Consider the following 25,586-nt stretch of genomic DNA (forward strand, 5'->3'; position numbering starts at 1 on the left):
GAACAGGTATTACAAAGACATGATAATTCCAAGCACTCTCTCTCAGGCAAAGGAAATAATTTCTCAGAAACAGAGCTTTTAGGGAAGTGGAGGAATGCAAAACAATATGCCCGAGGCATAATTCTTTATTTAATCCTGGTGTGGGAAGCAGGTTCAAGATTGTATGACAGGAATCACATCTGCAAAGCCAGCATTAAGTACAACATTCCTTCTAAAATAACCATATTTTTGAATCTCATGGTTGTCTATGTAAGGTGTCAGGATTCAGAACATATGTTTCTGGAGGCGTACAGAATAAAGGAGGGAAATGGGTGATAGGATTGATGGCTTTAATCAAGTCTGGAGACAGAAGGGAATAAGAAGCGACACACAGGTTCTCAAGGGGCCAACAAAAAGCTGTTAAGCACCTGTAGAAAACTTATGTCACCAGCACAAAACCACCTTCTTGATGGTGCAAGAGATTGGAGATGAAATTCTTCAATCACCAGATTAAGACCTGATTGCTTTGATCATAAAAAATGCCTAGGGAGGAAATGCTGGCTTGCTACACACCACAAATAATTGGCTGTGCCAAGAACACAACAATTTTTGGAGCCTACCACAGTCCAGATGGTATTTGCTCTTCAGTTACAATTTTTTTGGCCCTGCTGCGCTATCTTTCTTCACAGTCTGATGCTTATGGCTAGCTCAGTTAAAGCCTTTCATTAGTGGGCGGTACTGATTGCTGGAGTTTTAAAACCCATGCGTCAGATAATCTAGTGTTCCACATTTTATACACATTTCTCAGTATGTATTTTAGAGATGGCATACATTAAAACTGAGCATCTGTTCTGCTGGGTAAGATCGGGGATCTGAACAGTGGCATTGGTAGTTGGCTGCGTGTGAGACAGTTTATCTTGTGTGTAGTTTTCTCATGTAGCTTCACAACAGCTTCATCCAAAGATATGATACACAGCACCTACTAAATGTTTTGGACTGCACTTCCTATAATCTCGGCCCACTGGGCATTTTAGTTAGGGTGGATGGGATTTGGATCTAGAAGGCTCCTTGTAGAGACTCCTTCTTTAGTTTAATCAATCGTTAACTTTAAAAAACATATCAATAGTTCTCTGATTGAAGTCTTCTTGTTTCAAAAAAATTAGCCTCCAATTTTGCCAAGCTCAGTACACTTTACTGTGGCCATGGGTGCCCATCAGTGCATAGCATGTCTTGAAAGATAGGAGTTTCTGCTTATGATTATGAATGTGGAGGTGCTGGGCTTGCTCAATGATTTGATGCCAGGGGCAATTTTTCAGCTCTGTGAATCCACCTTGCGTGATCATTCAGGTGTGCATATCCATCACTCACCTGCAAACACCTGAACATGTGAGATGCCATCTTTGAAAAGTGATCCTTTTGAAGCTCTGCAGTGTGGTGTGAGATCTCAGTCGCAAGGAACATTGGAAGCTGCCTTACACCATCAGATCACTGGTCCATCAAGCGCAGTGTTGTCTTCCCTGACTGACAGGCAATGCACTTCAGTTTCCGCCAGAATACAAAAATACATCCTCTCTATCTCCTTCAAGGTGCCTTTTAGCGTTGACTACAGTCAGTAACAGTGGAGGCTTCTGACTCCAATATAACAGGCAGTGGTGGTGATGAATCAGCTTCAGAGTTTAGTCAGAACTTCCACAGAAGCTATCCAAGGTTCTGAATATTTCCCCTCAAACAAATTCAGCACCTTTGAGAGCTCCATTAAAGTTCCTAGTTAGAGATGATCATGGACCAGAAAAATGGTGGTTCATTATGGTTCATTATTCATGCCTAACCACGAACACCTGGAAAAACAAAGCTCTGGAAAAATGGAATGGAAAAAACAACTCCTACCAGTTTCTTCCCTCCGCCTCCTGTGCTGTCCACCTGCCCCTTTGCCACTGCCCCTGTTGCCTCTGTACTTGCTCCTGCTGCCACCTTCGCCACTGCCTCCTCCTCTTCTTCTGCCATCCTCAGAGGCAGTAAGCCTGGCTTCCCTTCCCAGAGCTGGACCCATTGCCTCTGAGAATGGTGGTGGTGGAAGAAGGAGGCGGCAGTGGCAGGAGCAGGTAGGAAGGCAATGGGGGCATCACAAAGGGGTGGTCGAACATCCCATTTTGCTGAAACAAAATGAAGCACCAAGGGGAAAGACGTTTGGTGTTTCATTTTGCTTTGGCAAAATGGGACCCCCAGACTGGGTCACGATTGGATTTTCTGGGCCATAGTTTGGTTTTTGCCCCTCTCTATCGACAATAAAAGTGGTTCATCACTCCTGCAATGTTAGAATAACCAGTCTCCATAACTGTTGTTCCTCCATTTCAGAATATATTGCTGGGTGTAAACATTGCCATGATCCATTCAGTGTTAGCATTTCTGAGTCTAAAATACAAAAATCAATGTCTACAACATGGCCAGATTCTGGTGGAGGTAGTAAGATTTTCTTTGAAACAAGCATATAGTGGTGATGGTGCAAACTCTCTTGCTTCCTTCAGACACATCCTAATACACATCTCCTCTGTGTTGCCTACAACATATCCTCTGACTCCTTGTTCTTAATAGTACCAAGTGTGTGTATTGCAGATCTTGAAAACTTTACGTTTTAGGACCACAACTACTGTCATGGTCCTAGAAATCATAATACAAAAAAGTAAAAATTTTAAGCTGTAGTGTAATAGTATTCATCCATATTCTTCTTTCTTTTCAGTTGTTGCCCATTGTCTATTTCACACCATGAAGTCCATGGAAACCCCCTATATTCCTTCCATATCTTTGGAAGGTTTAGTACCAAATGTAAGGGGCAATTTAGAACAATAGCACAGTGTACAAGACAACAACAACGGCTGTTTAAAGATCTTTTTCTCACTTCTCCCTATTCAGGACCAGGAAGGCTCTTTCCCAAGAGTATCATCAGTTCAGAGACTTTCTCCTAGATGGTGCTTCCTAGATGGTAAGTATAAATGGTATCCTTGCAGCAAAAGAACACACCAGTTTAGTTTATCTATTTTATTGCATGTTTATGCTGCCTTTCTCCCAGCCTCTTGAGGTAGGGCATTCCACAACCTAGGAGAAGACCAGAGGGGAGGCCTCACGTTCCCACCAGATGTGGCTGTAATGGCACTGGGACTGGGAGGAGCCTCCCCTGAAGATCTTAGAAGTTAAGAAAGTTCATATAGGGGGTGCAGTATTCAGATAGCCTGTAACTTAGCTGCTATCCTTGTTTACTTGTCTTATATTCTATAGGTTTACTCCTAAACAAGTATGCATAGGAAGGAAACCTGATATAACCTGACTGAAGCTGTTTTAAGAATAGGAGAAATTGTTCCAACTGTTTGTTCTGTTTGATTTTGAAGGCCAGAGTGGCCTTCTAAGCAAAGTGAGTAATATATAAATTAAATAAATAAAATTTTAAAAAGAACCCCACTTTCCTTAAACCCAATCCCAGATTTATAAAAAGATAATATTCTCTCTGACAGTTAACAGAAGTAACCAGGTTCATGTGGGTTAGGAATCATTTAATTCCATCCTTTTCTGCTAATTAATTGAGATGTAAGCTAATGTTTACATTAAAAAAATTAAGGATATATTTGAGAACTTGATCCCAATATAGACAGAAATCCTGTTTGTGTTTATTACATATAGCTGCTAATATAACAGGAAAAAAATAACCTCTATATTGCGCTATGTAGAGAGAAACTGTCCTAACAGCAGTGTATCCTTCTCTATATGTGTGATCTCTATGATCTCTAATAGGAAAGCATCATTCCATTGTTACTAGATTTGGACGTGTATACAGTAGGACCACTTTATCTGTGGGATCAGTTACCCATGATTTCACTTATCTGCTGCCTGAAAATATTAAATAACAGCCCCCCTCCCAGAAATATGTGTTTCCAAGGTATATTACCAGAACTGGGCACTAGGGGAAACCAGAGACTATGTTTTATATATATAGTTTCTATAGCCATGCTTTACAGCAGAGGTCCCCAACCGTCGGTCCTCGGTCCGTGGCCTGAGCCTGGCCGGGCCGCAGAGAGAGAGGTTGGGGACCGCTGCTTTACAGCAGTCACCAGGGGGGCCTTGGGACCAATCACCCGTGGGTACCGTGGTTTTGCGGTATGTACTTATGGGTGGGGAGTAATTTTATTATGAAGATTACTAATTTTATTATTACAAGTTGAGAAGAAGGATCTTGTAAGTTTTCAACAAGTTTTATCCATGTTTTTCTCTTATATCATTTTTTCCTGCTTGCTTTCAGCAACTTCTGCTGATCGTTTTTACCGCATTGACAGATCTCAGGTATCATACATCAATATTCTGTTGTTTTTCTTCTAGACACTTTTAAAAAATATGAGTTGCACAAAATTAAAATAATATGACACCCACTGTGTACTATTGCCTTAAAATCACTATGTCCTCTTGCCTTAAAATTGGCTGTGGTCAATTCAGTATAATTGCATAGGGGTGGAGCAGATGATTTGTGTTGCATTTCACTGTTTGTGATGTTATTGTCCTGTGATTTCTCATAAAATGCTAAATTAAGAATTGTGGAATGCAGTGTGTATGCAAACTAGTGGACAATGTATACGTGACTCAGGGCTTCAAACCTGTCAGGACAAAATGTACAGGGTGTGTTAAATAAGTAAGATCAATATTTTACTTGACAGTGACCATGTGTGGCCATAATCCAAACTGAAACCAGTCTATATGGGTGGGTGAGATTTGAATTTTATCTCATTTTAAAAAAGTCCCCCACAACACAGAAGCTTTAAAAATGTTATTGGAAGAAATGAGTTTTATATTTATCTTTTTCATGTACGAGGCAATTTTTAAAATTAAAAGCAGATGTGGTGAAGGTTAATAACCGCTCCCATTTATGCACCCTCGTCCCAGCCTGGATAGATGCTATGAGTATTTACTTTCACAATTAACAATATGTTAAACTTCATGACATCCATTTAATATATTGTGTAGTTTGACTCTGAGAACCTGAGCCTCTTGTTAAATAGTAGAAGTGCAAATAAAAACATGCACAGTTCCAAAGCATTATCTCATTCAGAAGCATAATTTTAATTTGATAGTACATTCAGTAGAGAGTGAATTAAACAAAATGCCCTCTGTAAATTAGCACAAGGCAAACAAAGTCAAAGAACAGATGGATCATCTCTGCCTTTCTGGCTTAAACGAGTTTGATGTATAATACCACAACTTCTTGTTCCCTTTATCAACACCCCCCCTTATCTTGTTATGCCCGGGACAGCTGCATTTTAAAAAGAAAATCTCAGAGTTTATCTTCTCTTGCTGTTTACAGTCCTCCTAAAATCCTAATCCTCTGTGTGAAAGATAAGATAACTCAGCAAATTATGATAATATTACAGACCTGTACGAAATATTCACCAGCCTTTAAAAACAGATCAAACTGAGAGTAACAACTCTGCAAGTTTTCCGAACAGGGGGAAGTTGTTCTGGCTGGGCTTGTTGTTATTATTATTATTATTGAAAAATCATTCAGTGGCTATGCAGCGGTGATGCACAAAGCAACTGTGTGTGCTTGCCCCTTTTTGAAACGTAAGAAAAGCCGGTTGCATCAGTGCATCCACTGCAGTATCCAACATCTATTTGCTGGCTGTAGTTCTGTAGAATGGGTGCAGCTTTATTCTTGGCTTGCATGGTTGGAAATGATTCTCAGTGAATTCAGTGGATGCACAGGGTTGCTGTTTTAATGGAAATCATGCTTTAGTGTCTTTTCATTCCCACAAGCACCCCTTGGTGGTTGCCTCTCTCATTTAATAGATATGAATAGAGCCTGAGAGATGGGGACCTCCAAGGCCACACAAGGAATCCATAACTAACAAGTGACAGATTCTTTCGAGGAGTCCAGTTCCAATGTGTTATCCATTGGATTTAAGGGTATCCCCTCTGAACTGCTAGATTCATTGTGGTCAGCTGGAGGTTTGTCTCTATTGACTCACTGACCAAAATCCAGTTGGATATTTACATATCTGCCCAAGGAATTATAGATGTTACCATGACTAGCTCTAGCTCATTGATAAGGTGCTAGAAAAGTGCTGCATGCATGGAGGGTTTGCAGTGAAGTGAGTGACCAGACATGCAGCCAACAGGCAACTAAAAGCCCATTAGTTAGCTCTGGTAGCTTCTGCAATTTCTCTTGGGTGACTCTCCAGCAGGATTCTGTTCATTGGCTAATGACACCTAGTCATCATGCACAGGGTTAAGTCTGCATTTTATAAGTGCTGGGAATAGGAATGCCTGGTGTGAAGTTTGTGCAGCTGTGTTTCTTTATCAGTAAGGAGGGATAATGGGTGGGATTTGTTTTGATCTCATGCATCACTGATGATGACCCCTTTTGCCCCTTCCCCCAGCTTGGTGCCATCACTTGTGACCATCACTGTGTAGCTAGTGATGGGGTTCATACAATGACACCTTTGGAGGGTACCAAGTTGAGGAAGGTTGCTCTGAGTGCAGTTCCCTAGACATAATTGAAAATCTCAAAAAGACATATTTGTCAGAACACCTCATTTTGCTCAATGGGTCTTTACTTCTGGATAAGGGTACTTTGTTCAATGCATAATCCGTGGCTCTTTGCTTTCATGCCATTGCTGCAGGAACATTTGCACTTTGTGACGGAAATTTCGCAGGACGAGATTTTTATCCTGGACCCAGAGCTGGTGGCAACTCAGGCAGCAGGGACACCTCTCGGAATGCCAGATCTGGTAGTGGAGCAGGCCTCTGGGTAAGGATTCTTTCTCTAGGATACTATTCTCCAAGAACTGCACATGGCTTTGTCCACATTCATTGGGGTCTTCTCCATATGACAGCTCCATCTTCTTAGTGCTAAGACTAATAGATCGAACTTAGAAGAAAGGAAATTTGGACTAAACATTATGAAGAACTGACTAGATAGCTCCATAGTTTAGGTGTCCAGCTCCAGAGACAGAGGCTGAGAGTTTGATTCCCCGCTGTGGCCTTCGGCAAGCTGCACAGTCTCAGGGCACCCTCAGAAGAAAGGAATGGTAAACCACTTCTGAGTATTTTCTGCCTGGAAAACCCTGAAAAGGGTAACTGTAAGTCGGAATTAACTTGACGGCATATCATCATCATTCAAAAATATCAGGCACAGTCAATCAAATTGTAAAAATTATTGACTGGTAGTATATAACAGATACCAGTTTTAACCAAAAGCCTAAGTATATGTCAAATATCGATGTAGCATATATGCTGTTCCTAATATTGCAGTTTTTTGTAGCTTTGATGTTATTTCTAAAATCTGCAACTGGTACTTCTTTGCTCAGATTATGTTACTTCTGAAATCTGCAACTGATTATTATTGTTGCTTCTATTATTTTACTATTAGAGCTGTTCAGCAGTGGAATGGACTGTCTTGACAGGTGGTTGGTTCTCTGTCATTGGAGGCTTTCAAATAATGATTGGGCGACCATCAATCTGCACCCCAACCACCATAAACCTCTTTTCTGTATACATTTTTTCTTTCAGAGAAGGGATGCATTCCAATCTGCCGGTAATCACATGGACTGCATCCGATGAATTGCATCAGAAAAAAATGTGGCACAAACATAGTTCTTTCCTATGTCCACTGTTTGGCAGGCCAGATACCAAATACAAGTTCTAATGTTTCATCTATTGGTGATTCCAGATATTTATGTACCTCTTATTCCAGATACACAAATCAGACAAAAAGGCAAACCAATAACCAAACCAAACCAAAAAGACAACAACATTGTGGCACTTTAAAAAATAATTGCTATAGTTTAACATGAGCTTTCATTGATCATGTCTACTAAGCAAGGGTATATCCATTTGACCTGTTTGAGTGGCTGTCATCCTCTTTAAAATAAGGGTAGGCAAGATACATTTTTCCAGCCTTAGGATTTTCTGCTGGCCAGAACAGTGCCTTCATATGTAACTAGACATTACACCGGTTTTCAAAAATCACTTCCAGGTTTTGTTTTGTACAGAAGTATGGGGGTCATTTAAAAAATAAAAATAAAAGAAGAATTGCACCATTGGGGCTGTGATTTTTTTTCTTCCTCCTCTTTTCTCTTTTTCTCCCTCGGGCCTTAAGGGGGATTGGGTCTTGCTATAATAACACCATTTCCATCCAGGTCCTAAACCGTCTACTGAGCTATTAGTTGTATGGGTGTGAGGAAGGTTCTTTGACAGAGATTCTTTTAAAATGGCTGATCTCAATTTCTCCACATACGACCATTCCAAATTTCTTGTTTGGAAGCCCTGACAGTAAAGTAGGTTTGCAAGCGATTTGTGTGAGCAATGAATGCATTCCTAATGCACCTTGCCCCATCTTAGGGCCCTCTATATGTGTTAGACTGCTAGTCCTGGAATCCTCCAGTTAGAACAGATGGCTGTGGTGGTCCAGGGGTTAAAGTCCAACACATCTTGGAAGTAGCGGGTTGGGGGAGTTTAAATGTCATTAGTGATGTGGGAAAACAAAATAATTCAGATTGGTGTTAGCAGCAGCAACAGCAGGACATGGAACAGAGAAGTGTAGCCGCAACACAACTTTTATAGAATTGAGATATAGAAGTAAGGATCAATGTAAGCTGTAAGATGAGGTGGGCAATTTCCAGAGGTCCAGGGGCCTCATTGACCAATCACTGGATCTTAGAGAGCTACACTTGCAAAACAAGCAAGCAAACAAAAGCCCCTCTTTTTTTCTTGCAAATAAATTGGAGAGGCTCAATTTTGTCCTCTGGTGGCCAAAAATATTTTTCTTTAAAAATTTTGGAAGTGAGGAGGGCTACAGGGCGCCCTGGGTGGTCCTCAAAATATGACAAAAAATGGTCCATGACCCCAAAGGATTTTTGAGGCAATTTTTAAAATTTAAATTTGAGATGTGTGGAGGGTGCTAGGGGCCTGCGACACCATATCCCAAATATACAATTTAAAAATGGACTCAAAGGGCCCACCCTTGCTGCTAAGAATATTCAGCTACATAGAATAGGAACACATGTCCTGTGACTAACAGCGTTTTCCATTCGGATATATTTTCCTCAGAGTATCAGATCAGTATAATCCTGCTGTTCGAAAGCGTATGCTGAGTGACAGTGGCCTGGGGAAGATGTCTCCTCACTACGAGGTACCTGAAAAACAAAAGGAGGCCAGCCAGATGCACCTGCTGCAGTAAGAGCCCTCTGCCTTTCTCTGCTTGATGCTGCATTGCTGCCATCACCAAAGGCAATTTTACCTGCTCTTTTCCAATGCATTTTTGGTACAGTGTCCTCTGTATTGCACTCTTGGCTTTTGCTGATCTTCCTATTTGGAAGCCTGCCTTTTCCCATTGGGTAAATATTGCCGAACCTCACCTAAGAGAGGTATGCCTTAGGACAGGAGAAGAAGAGGTACGAAGCTGTCCTGTATTGAGTCAGAATTGCTTTGACTGGCCGTAGGTCTTGAGAGTGTCAGGCAGAGGATTTCCCACCCATACCTAGAGAGGCAGGATTTGAACCTGGTGGTGATTGACAAAAAAGCATGAGCTACATCTTGGGCTCAAACTTTCCCAAAGGAAAAGAGCAAAATACAGAAATGTAGTACTGAAATCGGGACTCATTCTAAAGGTTAACGGTGCTGTATGATTCTTGCCAAAACCATTTCTGCCTGGTCTGGTTTGTCCATTATGGCAATATCAACTGGCATAACCATTGGATGAGGATTGTATAACATGAGAATGGAGTAACTGAAGCCCCCCAGAATTTGCTGCTCATTGTCTTTCACCACTCTCCATACTGGCTGAAGGAAATTTGAGTGGCACAACATGAACAGGGCCAAAACAGATATCCATTCCATTCCCAGCATGCCTAGTTCTGCTGGCTTGGTTCTTCAAATACTGTATGAGCCACCCACATGATGTTGGTATCTAGTTCCAGCTGTTAACATGTCATGGTGGATTCACCATGTGAATTCAGCCTTTGGGGGGTTGCAAATCAATTCATTGTCTTCTGGAAGATGATCCATCAGGTTTCTCAACAATCTTAAGTATTTTAATACCATCTTGGTGTTATTTTTGTTGGCACTGAGCCAGTTTGCCAGGCTATACCTTAATGGCCAGTTTGAGATATTTCTGGTCTTCTTCCAAGATATGCCAGCTTTCTAGTGATAATCTTTTATATTACTTTCAGCATTTATTTGGACATGTTTCTCCTCATGGAGACCTGGGCAGCAAAAAGTGAAAGTGCTGAAGCAGCCAAAGCTGGCCTTACTAGTAAGCAGATGTTGTCCTTAGCAGCAGACTTTGGAATGCCATCAACATACATAATTTTCAGCCATAAATGCTATTACATTTCACCGCTGAGGGATGCCAAATTTGCATTGTCTTCTGTAGGCATAAATTATCTTTGGTGTTGCCTTACAGACAAAGGAATGTATTGTGCTCTGAATTTTCACATGATCCAGCTGACTGTGCCTCCTATGATCAACAGCATGAAACGATGTAGATATTTTCTGGGTATATATAAGTAGCAGTAAAGGGGAATAGTTATCCAATGAGGCTAAAACTTAACAAATATACAATGAAGGATATGGTTGAAGCAATAGGGGTTTTTAGATCCAAGCCTGAAAGCACTTGCTCAGTATTAGCAGCACATATGAATACATGGCCCTAGCTAGAACCGGATGAATTAACAGGGAAGGAGAAATCTCAGATGGAAGCTAGTGGCGCCAAGATATGCTCAAACTCTAGTTTTGAAGAGACTGTAGAGCGGAAGATTTTCATGTGGACAGAAAGTAGAAAGTTTCCTGGAAAATAGTCACTCATTCAATTATTGTGAATAAGCTAAAAAGTCTAATAAAATATGTTTAGATTGAAAAGGGCAAATTTTAATACTTGTACTCATTTTAAATGGGTGTTTACATTTACATTAGTTTACCGGAATGAAGATGAGGAATCCCATCTATGATCTGACTCCTCACCACCACCTCTTGCCCTTATTTTGAGCTTTGGAGAGAAAGAAGCAGCTGTGTGAATCTTTGAAAATCCCCAGTTCTTGTATGCCAAAAGCCATTTTCTTGCTTTCCTTTCCCCCCCTCTCTTGTAATTGGATCTCTGGATCCTATTCCTCCTCTCCCTATTCCTTTCTTTTACCTTACATTAAAACTCTTCATCAGGGTGGGTAATGCACAGTGAAGAACAGAAAGATTTTTTTAAAAAAAATCCAAATCAGGGCTGAGGATTTGAATTGTGAGATTTGCTGTCAAGTTGCACCAGTGACTCAACTCAGGCTTTTCCCCAGGATAATAATAATAATAATAATAATAATAATAATAATAATAATAATAATAATAATAATAATAATAATAATAATAATAATAATAATAATAATAATAATAATAATAATAATAATAATAATAATAATAATAATAATAATAATACAGCAACAGCAGCAGCAGCAACAACAACACCAACAACATCTCAGAGTATATTATTGTCAGCTGTAATCAGTGCTTTTAGGCATCTGGCTGTAAGTTAAAGGTTACGAGTTCGATTCCCCACTGTGCTTCCTTGACAGGGGCTGGACTTTATGATCCATAGGGTCCCTTCCAGCTCTGCAGGTCTAAGATTATTATTATTATCAATATAGTGTTATTATTTACACTGATACCACCACTTTCCTCACAATGAGCTGAAGACAGTGCACATGGATCTTCTCCCCATCATTTTATCCTCACAATAAAAATGGCATTGATAGCTTTCTAGAAAGCACGGAGAGTTATCGAATTTCACAGCTTCACAGGCAGCAATAGCTTTTGTCATTTGGAAGCGACAGCTTTTGTTGTTCCTCTTGCTGACCTCACTAAAGCTAATTGAAATGTAATAGTGGAAAATGTTCATGTGACAATTCCAGTCTAAGTCAATCCCTTTCATTTTAACATTGCATGCCCATTTATGTTAGTAAATGTCCAGCTGAATTGATAATTTCATTGACTGGGTTATATTAGTGCCTAATTCTGCATGTGGATAGGCCTACATTTAACGCCTGGTACCTCTAGGTTTATGAGAACCAGTGTCATGTTCTGGATACAGTGTTGTACTAAGACTCAGGAGATTCAAGTTCAAATCCCCCCAGAGCCATGGAAACATAAGGGGACTCGCAATGGTAAACTACTCTGTGAATATCTTATATACCACAAAAACCCTGTTAGAGCCATAATAGGTTGGAAGCAACTTGATAACACATAACACACACATTACCATTCTTTTAAAAAAACAGCTCAGATAACAGAGGATTGAAAAAGTCAGTCCCAGTATCCGATTGGATTAGGCCACATGTACAAATTGGCCTGCTATACATTTGTTTGCTTATATTTCTGTTATATTTTGTTTGTTTATATTTCTCTGGGCAGTTTTCTAGTTTCTTGTGTGGCTAATTCTTGGCAAATAGTGTTCAACCTTCATGACCTAGAGCCAAGCTGATCCATGCAACAAAGAGGATGTTATATCAGCTGAATTGCTAACACTGTTTCTTGCCGTATTCTCTATGTGTCTTAGAAATGTTCGCCTTTGAAGCACTCACCGGGGTACCATGGCTTTTCTTAGATCATATGAGCAGAGCAGATCACCTGTTTGTCACCTGTCTTGCGGCCACATGGAATGCCTGCATTACAAATCTATACCGCAGTGCTTTCAAGTGCAAGGCAGAGGCCATAAATGGCACCGCCCTGGATGAAAGAAAAATAAAGAAGGCAAATCTGAAAAATGATTGGTATTGCTCTGTGGCATTCATCTCAGAACTATCCCCCAAGCCCAAAAACATTCTACAATGGTCCAAATAACAATGTTCATCCATCCCAGATCTTGTAATGGTCTTAAGAAAGAGTTAGGATATCACTTACAGAAACTTTTGAGGGGAAAAGCTTTGTTTCAGTTCATTTTTGATCAGCATTTATCCTATTCACGCCTCCCAAACTTGAATGAAATTTGCAACTGGAGATCTTAACATTTAAGAATACATATTTTATAAATAAATTTCCTTGATAATTGCATCCATTTGAAGATTGTACAAGAAACATACACAGTATTTTTTTAAAATGTGCATAAGCTCACTGTTTAATGAAAACATTTTTAAAAATGTGCCCCAAAGTGGCTACATTTAAAGAAAATATACACTTAAATGTGCACATAAAAGGCAAACCTGCCCATTTTAGTCGCCCCTGATTTGGAACAAGTACAATGGTGCCTCGCAAGTCGAACGCCTCGTGGGTCGAAAAACCTGCAAGACGAATGGTTTTTGCGATCACTATGGTGCCTCGCAAGACGGCTTCTTCTATGGCCATGCTCCACAAGACGTGTTTTTTTTTTCAAGACTGATGCCTCACAAGACAAAAAAAATTTCATTCGTCTTGGGAGGTTCCCAGAGGAATTCATTGCAATGCATTCCTATGAGAAAACGCTTTTCGCAAGATGATTTTTTCGCAAGATAGCGCTACTCGCAGAACGAATTACATTTGTCTTGCGAGGCACTACTGTATTGAGGAAGTTGGAGAACCCTGCTGTTTCTGGTTTTGCTCCTTTGTATATTCAGGGACTAAAACAACCAGTGATGGGCAAACAAAAAGGTGTCTATCAAAATGGCATATCAGTCTAAGAACACTGGGAATGAAAAAGCAGTCTTCTGCCAACAGTCCCAAAGCAATGGGATTGGAAAAGATTATTTCTTGCCAACAGTTGTAAATTTAAGGTCACAGGTCAAGCATTGTGCAATCATTCAGGTAGAGCCCAGCAAGAATTCCTCATTTCTTAAGTGCACTGTGGTGTCCAGAATACTTATTTCTTAGACTGCACCTCCCCAGAATCTCACACTCTGCATGGCCAGCGACTACTCTTCCCAGCTCATTTCATCAGTTTTGATTAAAATGGCAATGCATTGTTGTGTCATATTCCATTGCTATCTCAAATAAAATCCAGCCAACCAATCCAAACTAAAGTTGTGAAACAATTCCAACAGGTGTTTGCTCAGATCTGTTTCCTATGCAAATAGAAGGTTTCCTTGAATAAGCCTGGCCCTCTCCCTAACGTGCAGTCCCTCCTTGCTTAGAGATACAGGCACTAAGAGGTGGAAAGAAAGCAGCAATGTTTTTTTGATGCAAAGGACATTTTTTCTGGCCCTAACCATATGCGATGAAAGTGCCGCACGCTGTGATGGCAAAGTGTTGGCTTGCCCCCCACCCTCTCTGTGCCACTTTTTGAGTGAATAATTATATAATTCAGATCCCCTAAGGTGGAAGCAAGACTGCTCTTCCTTCCTCCTCACAGACTTGGACAGGGAAACTCTTAATTATGTTTTTGTAGCATCTTTGCACCTGACGCATCGCTGAGGAGATTTGTCCTGCTGACAAATTGTTCTGGCAGGTAGTGACACGAAATGCACCCTGCATGCCAAGAGCTTACAAATTGGCATCTCCCATACAAGCTCGCTGTTGATTAGCACCACCTCCTTCCCCTGTCTGCCATCCAGCAGGCCTGCTTCCTTCCCTTCCTCCCTCTCCACCTGCTCTGAAAATGAACAGTCTGAACAGCCAAGCTCCCAACCTTTCTTTGGGACTTATTTCGAGGCTCACAATGAATGCTTGATTGCCCAGCCACGTCTCATACTCTGGCATAGAAAAGTTCTGCTGCAATTCAGATTTGCCAGAAACAACATAAGAAAAGCTGTCTTGGATCAGATTAAAGGCCTTTTTTTTTTTTTTTGGTCCAGCATTCTGTTTTCACAGTGACCAATGGGAAAACCATTAAAAACCAGGCTTTTGAATACAACAATACTTCCCTCTTATCCATGTTCTACAACAGTTAGATACTCAAAGGGAACCTGTATCTGACACCAGAAGAAAAGTTGCAAATCTTTGCTTGTTAGAGATGCAAAAGGGAGAGATGCTTCTTGGCCCTCTCAATCATACAGTAGTTCTTATTGGTGAGAACGGCTTTGTGTAAATTGTATAACTGCACAGAACTACAACAGCTGCTGCTTTGTTTGCACAGAGTTTTAGGGGTTAGAAGCATCTGATGGGTTGTTTTCATCTTTGGAACAATCAGCCAGTCATTTAGTGCTTGCTGTATATGGATATGGAAAAACTGATTGGTTCAAAATTGGGAAAGGAGTACGACAAGGCTGAATATTGTCCCCTGCTTATTTAACTTATATGCAGAATACATCATGCGAAAGGCTGAAGCGCAACATAAAAAAAACTAAGATCACAGCCACTGGTCCCATAACCTCTTGGGAAATAGAAGGGGAAGTTATGGAGGCAGTGTCAGATTCTACTTTCTTGGGCTCCATGATCACTGCAGATGGTGACAGCAGCCATGAAATTAAAAGACGCCTGCTTCTTGGGAGGAAAGCAATGACAAACCTAGACACCATCATGAAAAGCAGAGACATCACCTTGCCGGCGAAGGTCCACATAGTCAAAGCTATGGTTTTTCCAGTAGTGATGTATGGAAGTGAGAGCTGGACTATAAAGAAGGCTGACCGCCGAAGAATTGATACTTTTGAATTGTACTGGAGGAGACTCTTGAGAGTCCCCTGGACTGCAAGGAGAACAAACTTATGCATTCGGAAGGAAATCAACCCTGAGTGCTCACTGAAAGGACAGATCCTGAAGCTGAGGCTCCAATACTTTGGCCATCTAATGAGAAGAGAAGACTCCCTGGAAAAGATGCTGTTGTTAGGAAAGTGTGAAGGCAAGAGGAGAAGGGGAACCAGATGAGATGGTTGGACAGTGTCACAGAAGCTACCAACATGAATTTTTTTAACGAAGCGTAGAAGGAAAGAAAAAGGGATCGAGGTTAAGGGGAAAAGGAGAAACAGTGACATACTAAGATCCATTCTATACATATTGCCATATCAAAATTCCAAATTCCTCTTTTTACTATTTTCTGCCTTCCAGTTTTAAGTTCTCAATTTATTTATTTATTTATTTATTTATTTATTTATTTATTTATTTATTTATTTATTTATTTATTTATTTATTTATTTATTTATTTATTTATTTATTTATTTATTTATTTATTTATTTATTTTTATTTACAATATTTTTTAGCCACACCATTACCAGTGGCTTCTGGGTGGCGTACAACAATATTAAAACTTAAAAACATTAAAAACATTTAAAAAGAAAATATAAAATATCATATATTAAAACAATTCTTAAAACATTAATATTAATAAATCCTGCTGCTCATGTGGCCAGCTAGGGAATACTGTTTAATTAAAATGCTGGCTAAACAGAAAGGTCTTTGCCTGGCACCGAAAAGCCAAGAGTGTTGGAGCCAGGTGGATCTCTATAGGGAGGGCATTCCAAAGTTGGGGGGCAACAGCCGAGAAGGCCCTATTTCGACATGCCACCCCCCCTCACCACTTTCAGGGATGGCACCTTCAGAAGAGCCTCCCGGCCTGATCTTAGAGGACGGACAGGCTCATATGGAAGAAGGCGGTCCTTTAGGTAACCAGGTCCTAAGCTGTTTAGGGCTTTATATGTCAAAGTAAGCACTTTGTGTAGTGGTGGCACAAACCGATCCAAGCACCATGTTCACATCCTCAGGTCGTAACAACTGGAACTCATCCAATAAATTATGACATAAGTCCGGAGCACTGGACACAACCATAGGCTCTGCATAAACAGTGGAGTCCAACTCTGCGAATCTGAGCAATTTTTCCCTCAAAGTGTTTAACAAATTCGTTACAGCGAGCCACTGGGGAGTCCAGGACCTCCACTGAACCATTAGGTTGAAGACGGTCCTGGACCACTCAAAATAGCTCTGCTGGACGACACACCAAGGAAGCAATACGACTGGAGAAATACTGGCATTTCGCCAGCCGTATTGCCACAAAGTAGGCCCGATAATGGGCTCTAAGCTGTGTTTGGTCATAGTTGCAGCGATATTTCCTCCATCTGCGCTCAAGCTGTCTCCCCAACCGTTTCAAAACCACTTTGCTTTCTTGGATTTCCTTTTCTTTGGAATGGTTTTTGTTGCTGCTTCCTGTACATGTTACAAGCCTCCATCCATAGTTCTTTAGGCACTCTGTCTACCAAATCTACTTCCTTAAATCTGTTCTTCTCTTCCATTATGTATTCATAAGGGATTTGGTTTAGATTATACCTGACTAGCCTAGTGGTTTTTCCTACTTTCTTCAGTTTAAACTTGAATTTTGCTATAAGAAGCTGATGATCAGAGCCACAATTAGCTCCAGGTCTTGTTTTTGCTGACTGTATAGAGCTTCTCCATCTTTGGCTGCAGAGAACATAATCAATCTGATTTCGGTATTGCCAATCTGGTGATTTCCATGTGTAGAGTCACCTCTTGTGTTGTTGGAAAAGAGTGTTTGTGATGACCAGCTTGTTCTCTTGACAAAACTCTATTAGCCTTTGCCCTGCTTCATTCTGAACTCCAAGGCCAAACTTACCTGTTGTTCCTTTTATCTCTTGACTCCCTACTTTAGCACCCCAGTCCCTTATAATGAGAAGAACATATTTCTTTGATGTTAGTTCTAGAAGATGTTGTATGTCTTCATAGAATTGGTCAATTTCAGCCTCTTCGACATGGGCTGCTGGTGCATAAACTTGGATTACTGTGATGTTGAAAGGTCTGCCTTAGATTCGTATTGAAATCATTCTATCATTTTTGAGATTATATCCCATTACAGTTTTTCCCACTCTTTGGTTGACAATGAGGGCTACTCCATTTCTTCTACGGGATTCTTGCCTACAGATATGATAATCATCTGAATTGAATTCACCCATTCCCATCCATTTTAGTTCACTAACATCCAGGATGTCAATGTTGATTCTTGCCATCTCTTGTTTGACCAAGGTTCATAGATCTTACATTCCAGGTTCCTATGCAGCATTTTTCTTTGCAGCATTTATTTATTTATTATTTATTTATTGCATTTATAAGCATTGGACTTTCCTTTCACTTCCAGGCACATCCACAGCTGAGCATCATTTTGGCTTTCGCCCAACCACTTCATTAGCTCTGGAGCTACTTATACTTGTCCTCCGCTCTTCCTCAGTAGCATATTGGATGCCTTCTGACCTGAGGGTTTCATCTTCCAGCATCGTATCTTTTAGCCTTTTGTTTCTGTTCTTGGGTTTTCTTGGCAACGATACTGCAGTGGCTTGCCAGTTCCTGCTCTAGGTGGATTTTGTTTAGTTAGAACTCTCCACTATGAGCTGTCTGTCTTGGGTGTCCCTACACGGCATAGCCCATAGCTTCTCTGAATTACTCAAGTCCCTTCACCACAACAAGGCAGTAATCTGTGAAGGGATCCTTGATCATAGTCACTTGTAATTCCTTCCTTCCTTCCTTGATCGTAGTCAAGGAAGGAAGGAAGGAAGGAAGGAAGGAAGGAAGGAAGGAAGGAAGGAAGGAAGGAAGGAAGGAAGGAAGGAAGGAAGGAAGGAAGGAAGGAAGGAAGGAAGGAAGGAAGGAAGGAAGGAAGGAAGGAAGGAAGGAAGGAAGGAAGGAAGGAAGGAAGGAAGGAAGGAAGGAAGGAAGGAAGGAAGGAAGGAAGGAAGGAAGGAAGGAAGGAAGGAAGGAAGGAAGATTGCGTGAAGGCAAATAATGGAAAAATAGCATGGTGATTAATGGATTTCTGTTCACTGATTGATTTCCATTTTGATAATGATGTGAAGAAAGAACGCAAAGGAATTTGATCTTCTTGGTGTGTTTCCTTCTTAAAATTTACAGATAAAAAGGAAATCTGTATTGAAATATGAAAGACAGAGGCCAGAAATAATGCTTCTACTGACCAGCTGTTCTTTATTTTTCACAGACTAAATGGGTATTCACATGCATGTTTAGGTTTAAAATCAACCTTGATAGTTAAGGAATATGGATTTTTTTAAAATAATCATATTGCAGAAAGGGTAGACTTGTGTATCTGATTCATGGCGGCTGAAGTGGTAGTGGTTTCACACAAAAGCTGATGTAGAATCTAAACTAATTTCTCTAACACTTTGAAATGATACTTTCATATAAAACTATTAAATTTAGGGAGGGTTTTTGGGGGAGCAGGAAGAAAAATCTTTCATACAATAAACCCCACACCACCTAAGGTGATGTTTCAAAAAGTCCAAGGACCACTTTACTCATTGACCACACTTTAAGCTTTCATTGAAGAGGTCATATTTCTTCCAAAACACATTGAGACTGTAGCTATTGTAAAATGTTATCTGCATGTATCTTCTAAAATGGAATGCAAAACAGTGTGATTGCTCATGCATATGTTCAAAGAGGCTTACAGTTCATATTTACATTCTAATTTCACATTCTGTTCCCTTTCCTCTTCTTTGGTTGTAGTTTCACCAGACCCCCTCTAGGTGGCAATAGAATGTCAAGAATTGTAGCAGCTTGCATAATAAGTTTCATAACTTGGCTCAAATTTAGCATAGGAAAGATAAAACTAAAAGTGATAAGCTAATGGGGATGGCAAACTTACCAAGCCAATTGTGAACAAAAATGCAGAGGAGGAAGTAATATCACAACTGCTACACAAAATCTTCTGTTTAAGATGCAGCAGCTGAGATATGAAGCATTACACTGGACCATAAACAAATATACTACGTAAGTTACATCTGATGATGGACAGTAGAGGGGAAATAAGAAATAGGAAAGTGCCAGGATTTTTTTTTTAAATCAAGGGATTGCGTATGTGCTTTATATACTGTCAAGCCACATCTGATTTAAAGCCACCCTAATAAATGAAACATGTATGGGATGTTTTTTTTTCCAGTGCCACTTCTCATGTGAATGAGTTTCCATGGCCAAGCAGGGATTTGAACCCAGGTCTCCTAAGTCCAAACCCATCAGTCTATTCATTACACCACACTGGCTACCTATAGGCATTAAATGCCTATATTGTTGTGTCCAGATGACACTGGAAATTTCAGGATAGGACTTGAAAAGTTGTGAAGCAATAACTGGACATGACCAAGGGCTGGAGATTATGGGAGTTAAAGCTGAAAACATCTGAAGAGGAACAGGCTGTGCATCTCTAATTTAGATAGCAGCTAGAGCTGGCTGAATAGTTCAGTACAATGGATATCTGGGAGCTTGACTTCCTGTTGTGCTTCCTGAAAGAATAAACAGAGCAGCCCCGGAAGGGAAGGGCAAACCACTTCTGAGTACTGTACTCCTACAAAACTCTGGAAAAAATAACCATAAGTCATAAACAGAAATGGGCACAAACTAAGACATGAACCAGAAAAACTCACAGACTGGTCCGACTGGTGGTTCAGTACGTGGCTCATGTTTTGCTGAAATGAAATGAACTGGCGAACTTTCCTCCTCTCAGCACTTCATTTTGTTTGGCAAAAGAGGATGCCTGCCCAACCCCCTGCCCCCATCAGCTCTCTCATTTAGAGCCTCCACTGCCACAACTTCCAGCGCAGCCATAGTCCTCGCATGCAGCAGGCCCAGATTCTTGCAAGGACCCAAGCCTGCTGATTCTGCACAGGTGCTTGTTCCTCAGCTGAGCAGCGAGCGCATGTGCACATGCATCAGGCCCGGGCGTGCTGCCTAGGAGGACTGAGATGGCAGAGGTGGTAGCAATGGTGCCAGAGACAGTGGAGGAGGCCTCAAGATGAAGTGCAGAGCTGATGGGAGCAGTGGTAGAGGAAGGGGTGGGTGGATGTTGCCTCCTGCAGGGACCTGAACAATGAGCTGCAGACTCGTTCATTTTTGAGGGGTTTTGTGAAAGTTCATGCTTTGTGTATAGCCATGAACCATGAATCACCCATTTTTTGGTTTGTACTCATTTCCAGTTGTAACTGATTTGATGGTTAGTGCACCGTCTTTGAGTTTCCGAGTGTTTACCAAAAACACGTGCACATGAGATGCTGACAGGCACATCTGCAGTAATCTTATGTAACCCAGTACTGCACCCATAACAGAATTGCAAATATTATTTATTTAGAATACAGAAAAGTATTGCTTGTGCTGGCTAGGAGCTGTAGGATGCTGGGAGCTGCAGTCCAAAAGCATCTGTGAGAGACTGTGATCTTTCCGAAACATGAGCAATTGCGATGAAATACTTAATTTGATCTTCACCTGGGCTTATCTACAGTCCTTCTTCAGTTATTCTTTCTCGCCCTCTCTTTTTATGAGCCACAATCAAAGAACATAAACATCTCTCAATGCTGTCGATGTTTGGACCTGGATATGTGTTGGATCTTTAACACTTCAATGATTCCTCTCCTTCCTCTTGTATACCAGACTTGGTGCAACTCTGATGACCCTATCAAACAATGGAAATATTTGGGAAGATAATTAACTGATATCAGTAGGGAGTATTAAGATGGAATGGGCAATGTCCACCCAACCCAGCCTAAAATAGATGTGAACAAAACATTTTTGCTCTTTTTTTGCATTTTTTCAATGTTTGTAAATTTTTGCAAATTTTGCAATTTTTGCAATTTTCCCCTTTTGCTCATTAGACAGCAATTGGACTTCCAGAAGCTTTTGTTTAAAACTAAAAAGCTAAGCATTGATGTGGAGGGGAGGGCTGGCAAGGCCGCATGCAGTCCCTGGGCTGCACTTTGCTCATTGGTGGAGTAGGTTATGTCTGACTAAGCTTCCTTCAGAAGAAATTTTAGGGAAATTTTCCTGCCCTCCAGTGCATCTTGCATGGAGGGTTTATAGGAGGAAGGCTACGTTGACCTCACTTTTATCCATTTCCCCCCCAGAGATGAATCAACCAATGGTTGCACATGTAGCTTGGTAGGATCAAATCTTGAGTCAAGGATCAGATCCTGGGTGCCAGAAAAGTACAAATGCAAATGTAGCCTTTATCTATTAACCATAAATAGCTTGAGACTGGCACTGTCACCTTCAGACCCTGGGAAGTTATTTTTTTAAGTATAATTCTCATGCTGATTTTATAATCTAAAAGGCATCCTTTGTAAATTTCAGATAGTCTGAAATGAATTTGACACTTTGGTGGGAATCTTACCCTAGGGGTACATGATAACTGTGTTTTGGAGAGCTCAAAATGACTTGGGGGGGACTGCTTTTATCTGTTTTATTTTGTGTTGTATCAAATAACTGCTATAGATGTGTGATCAGAAGAGTAAACAGGGCAAAACAAATGTGTCTGCATTTATGGGCCCACAATCTTGGACCACCTTCACCTCTGTTCAAAACAACATCCAAGCTTAGAAAACTATTCACGTTTTTAAAAATGGACTTCCTTCAATTGCAGAAGAGCTTATGAGAGCAGAGAGACACATTTTTAAAAAAGGAGGAAAAAAGTTTTAGGCTCTCTTTTTGGCCAGTGAACTAATAAATGAAATCTTTTCAGAAGACGTTAGCAACTATGTGGAAAACGCATTACTTGATTAGCGAAGCAGAGAAGGGCCATAAGACTCCACAGAGGTACTATAAAGGTATTGTTATTTGGTACTTTAAATGGTTGAAGGCTCTGCTTTAAAATGCTCTAGGTTGCAGAGGGCCTCAGTTAGAGGGTTATTGATAAAAATAGCTGCTTTACATCAGCTTGCTGTTTCTCTGGAGGCTTTTTGTCTTTATGAATAATGTACCCGGTTACTGGAATTTTGCTTAGAATGTGCCTGAAGGAGGCTAGTTACATTTCCATGAATCCTCAAATCACATAGACTGAGCTCTATACTGTCGCAAATGATCCATGTGTCTTGTTTCCTGTCATGCAAATGAATTCCTATGCTGCTTTCCTCCTCCTTGTTAGCGTTAAAAGAGGTCCAGTTGGCCAATGTTTTACTTCAGTGAAAGGGTTCTCTGGATCCTTATTCATGTTAAGTCAACAGGTCTTTAGAAGAACAGGACCCTATGAACTAGGTGAACTGAGCCAAGAATTCTGGGTTTCGAGACCAGGGCCTTCTCCGTATTGGATGTGGGATTCAGGGACATGCAGTCAAAATAAACAAACAAAAAATAAAGGAGTGATTTTTCCAAGTTCTGTAGGGAGTTACCATGAATTTTTGGTACAATGTTGGCTAAAGCATTGGCTTCACAGGTGTGTTTGGTGGGGACACAGGAGAGGGCCTTCTCTGTGGCTGCTCCCAGACTCTGGAACTCCCTCCCACAGGAGGCCAGGCTGGCTTCATCTTTGCTGTCCTTCCACAAGCAGGCAAAGATGCATTCTCTTCAGTCAAGCTTCCCCTCAGTGACTGGCTGCCTGAGTGGGATTTTTAAATGGATTGTTATGCCTTACTGCTTTGAATTTGTTTTTAATACTGCTTTTGTTTACCATTGCTTAGAGTGGTATTTGTTTGATCCTTTTGTTAGTATATTGTTATTTTTCGCTTTCAGTTGTTTCCTTTGTAGCAATTGTCATGTAGATTTCCTCTCCTACTTCTTTTGGTCATTTCAGATGCAGAGCTAATTACCTTTACCTATCTTGCTGTGATAGTAAATGCTGATGAGTGCAAGACATTTTTTAAAGGGTTTTAAAGAAGATGGTTGCTTGTGATAGCAAACATGAGTAACTGTTTTGCTGTCCTTTTCTGGCTTTAAATGACAGGCAGTACCTGTGGCTAGATTTCCCTCCTGTTATTGGATGACCACAAGGGGGTCTAAACGGTAGGAAGGTCATGGATCTGCATGGGGTTAATAACTCATAAAATGTTTTCCCCTTTGCTTGGTTTTCCTGGACAGCGTAGCAAAAATATATAGCTCAAGTGGAAGCCTTACAGATACCAGTATGCTATATTAGCTGACCATATTAGCTCTGTGTCTTTCACCAGGAGAGGGAATTGGATAAGCAAGTTTCAGGACATTGCTGCCATTTCAGTTCATTTATCCATCTAGACCAGTATTGCCTATGTTGGCTGGGTTCACCGTGTTGCGAAGGTTTGGACAACACTTTCCAGAAACCCCTGGGCAGCTGGCCATGCTAATGTGAAGATTCTGAGTGATATAGTTAAGCAACAAAAAGAACAACAATGAATTATGATGATGATGATGAGGAGGAGGAGGAGGAGGAGGAGGAGGATGGACTTCCCAAAGTTCAGAGACTGGCAGGAGCAAGTCTCAGGGAGGACATCTTTCCATTTATTTGCTACCTAATTTGTTGAAGTGGAGATGCCAGATGACCTGAAACCTTCAGTACGCAAGCCTTTGAGCACTACTGAACTATAATCCCCGTCTTTGGCTGGGGCCTGGACCCAATCATCCCGTTCTCCCCGCACACACCAGCTGCCCAAATGGCAGACTTGATGGACCTTTTGATTATACACTCCTCTTTGGCCAGACTCGCAAAAGCAATTACAGTATTCTGTTATTTTCGTACTCTGTCATGAGATAGCTGAAGCTGGGAAATGACTTTTCAATTGTGTACTGGGTCTGATGGAAGAAGGATAATGGGTGGGCACCACTTAATCCCTGGCACTTCTAACATTAGAGACTACAGGTCAAGCCTGGAAGAAGAGAAGCCGGGAAAGGAAAACGAGGATCAATAATCCCTTCCACAAAGTATAATTTTCCTTAATGTTTTCCTAGTATTTTCATTCATTCATTCTTCTGCCTCCTGCAAGACCTATTTCCTGCTCAGCTTGATTAGGAAAAGAAATGCAACTTGTTATCATGTTATCATATTTTGTTGTTATGGGCTGTCAAGTCACATCTGACTCCTAACAACTTTAGTAAGGTTTTTAATTAAGAAGTGGTTTTACCAGTTCTACACTTCAGTGAGATAAAGTAGCAGCTTGAACTCAGAACATGTAGTTTTTCACTCTACACTACACTGACTGTCATATGCAATTCTCTTTCTTTCTCTTAATAATTATGGTGTAAGTCAGTAGAGCTGACTAAATTCTTTCTTGATCCTGCACCTGTCATCTCAGAACAAATACTGGGTGTGTTTTTGAGCACAGAGTGCAGTTTATTAGTAAGATTTGGTCTAGGCTTGAAGCATGTTGATCCACTTTCAGTTTGCTAAGAAAGCAGTTACTGCATCAACCTTGATGGCTGAATCCATATCAAAATAATATTTCTCTGTCTTTTAAGGGCTGGGACATAAGCACTTTTAACCTTTGGTTGTTGTGGGTTTTTCAGGCTCTTTGGCCGTGTTCTGAAGGTTGTTCTTCCTAAAAAAAATAAAAAATAAAATAAAAAAATTAACATTTCACCAGTCTCTGTGGCCAGCATCTTCAAAGGACAGCACTCTGTGCTCTGGTGTATGGGCCTGTTTCTTTCTTGTGACATTTAAAACTCTAACAGGAATTACTGTTCTCTTGGCACCTTTGAAATATAACTTGTCACTAATTTCTTTTGCTAAAATGGCTCTCTAAGCTCTGAGTCTGATAGATGATCATTCAATTAAGATTGTCTTATCCATTTTCTGGTATGTGAACTACCCCCAAGCTCTGCTTTCTCCAGGGCTACAGTAGTCTTGAATTTGGTGCAAAGGCATTTTCACCAACAGTTAGAGTTGATCATAACCTAATCTGTAAAATTTGGGTTAAATCCTCTCTAACCTCAGGTAGACCTATCAGCTCAATGGGACTTAAACAAAAGTTGACTCATCCATTTCATATGACTTGTCCAGTTAGGA

The 25,586-nt window shown here is 40.6% G+C and overlaps 1 protein-coding gene across 5 annotated transcripts in view; it reads left to right on the forward strand.

Moving 5' to 3' along the window:
• Positions 1–25,586, forward strand: part of DGKI (diacylglycerol kinase iota) — a 295,355-nt gene that overhangs the window by 229,084 nt on the left and 40,685 nt on the right. For 3 of the 5 annotated variants that reach the window (XM_078376256.1, XM_020792202.3, XM_078376257.1), the window contains 3 exons: positions 2,890–2,959; positions 4,268–4,308; positions 6,636–6,763. In XM_078376256.1, the coding sequence (XP_078232382.1) occupies positions 2,890–2,959; positions 4,268–4,308; positions 6,636–6,763 (239 nt within the window). Of the gene's footprint in view, positions 1–2,889; positions 2,960–4,267; positions 4,309–6,635; positions 6,764–9,063; positions 9,190–25,586 lie in introns of all 5 variants that reach the window. The other 2 variants (XM_020792200.3, XM_078376255.1) reach the window with 1 other exon arrangement.

The sequence above is a fragment of the Pogona vitticeps genome, chromosome 5, assembly GCF_051106095.1.
Source record: "Pogona vitticeps strain Pit_001003342236 chromosome 5, PviZW2.1, whole genome shotgun sequence".
Taxonomy (NCBI): domain Eukaryota; kingdom Metazoa; phylum Chordata; class Lepidosauria; order Squamata; family Agamidae; genus Pogona; species Pogona vitticeps.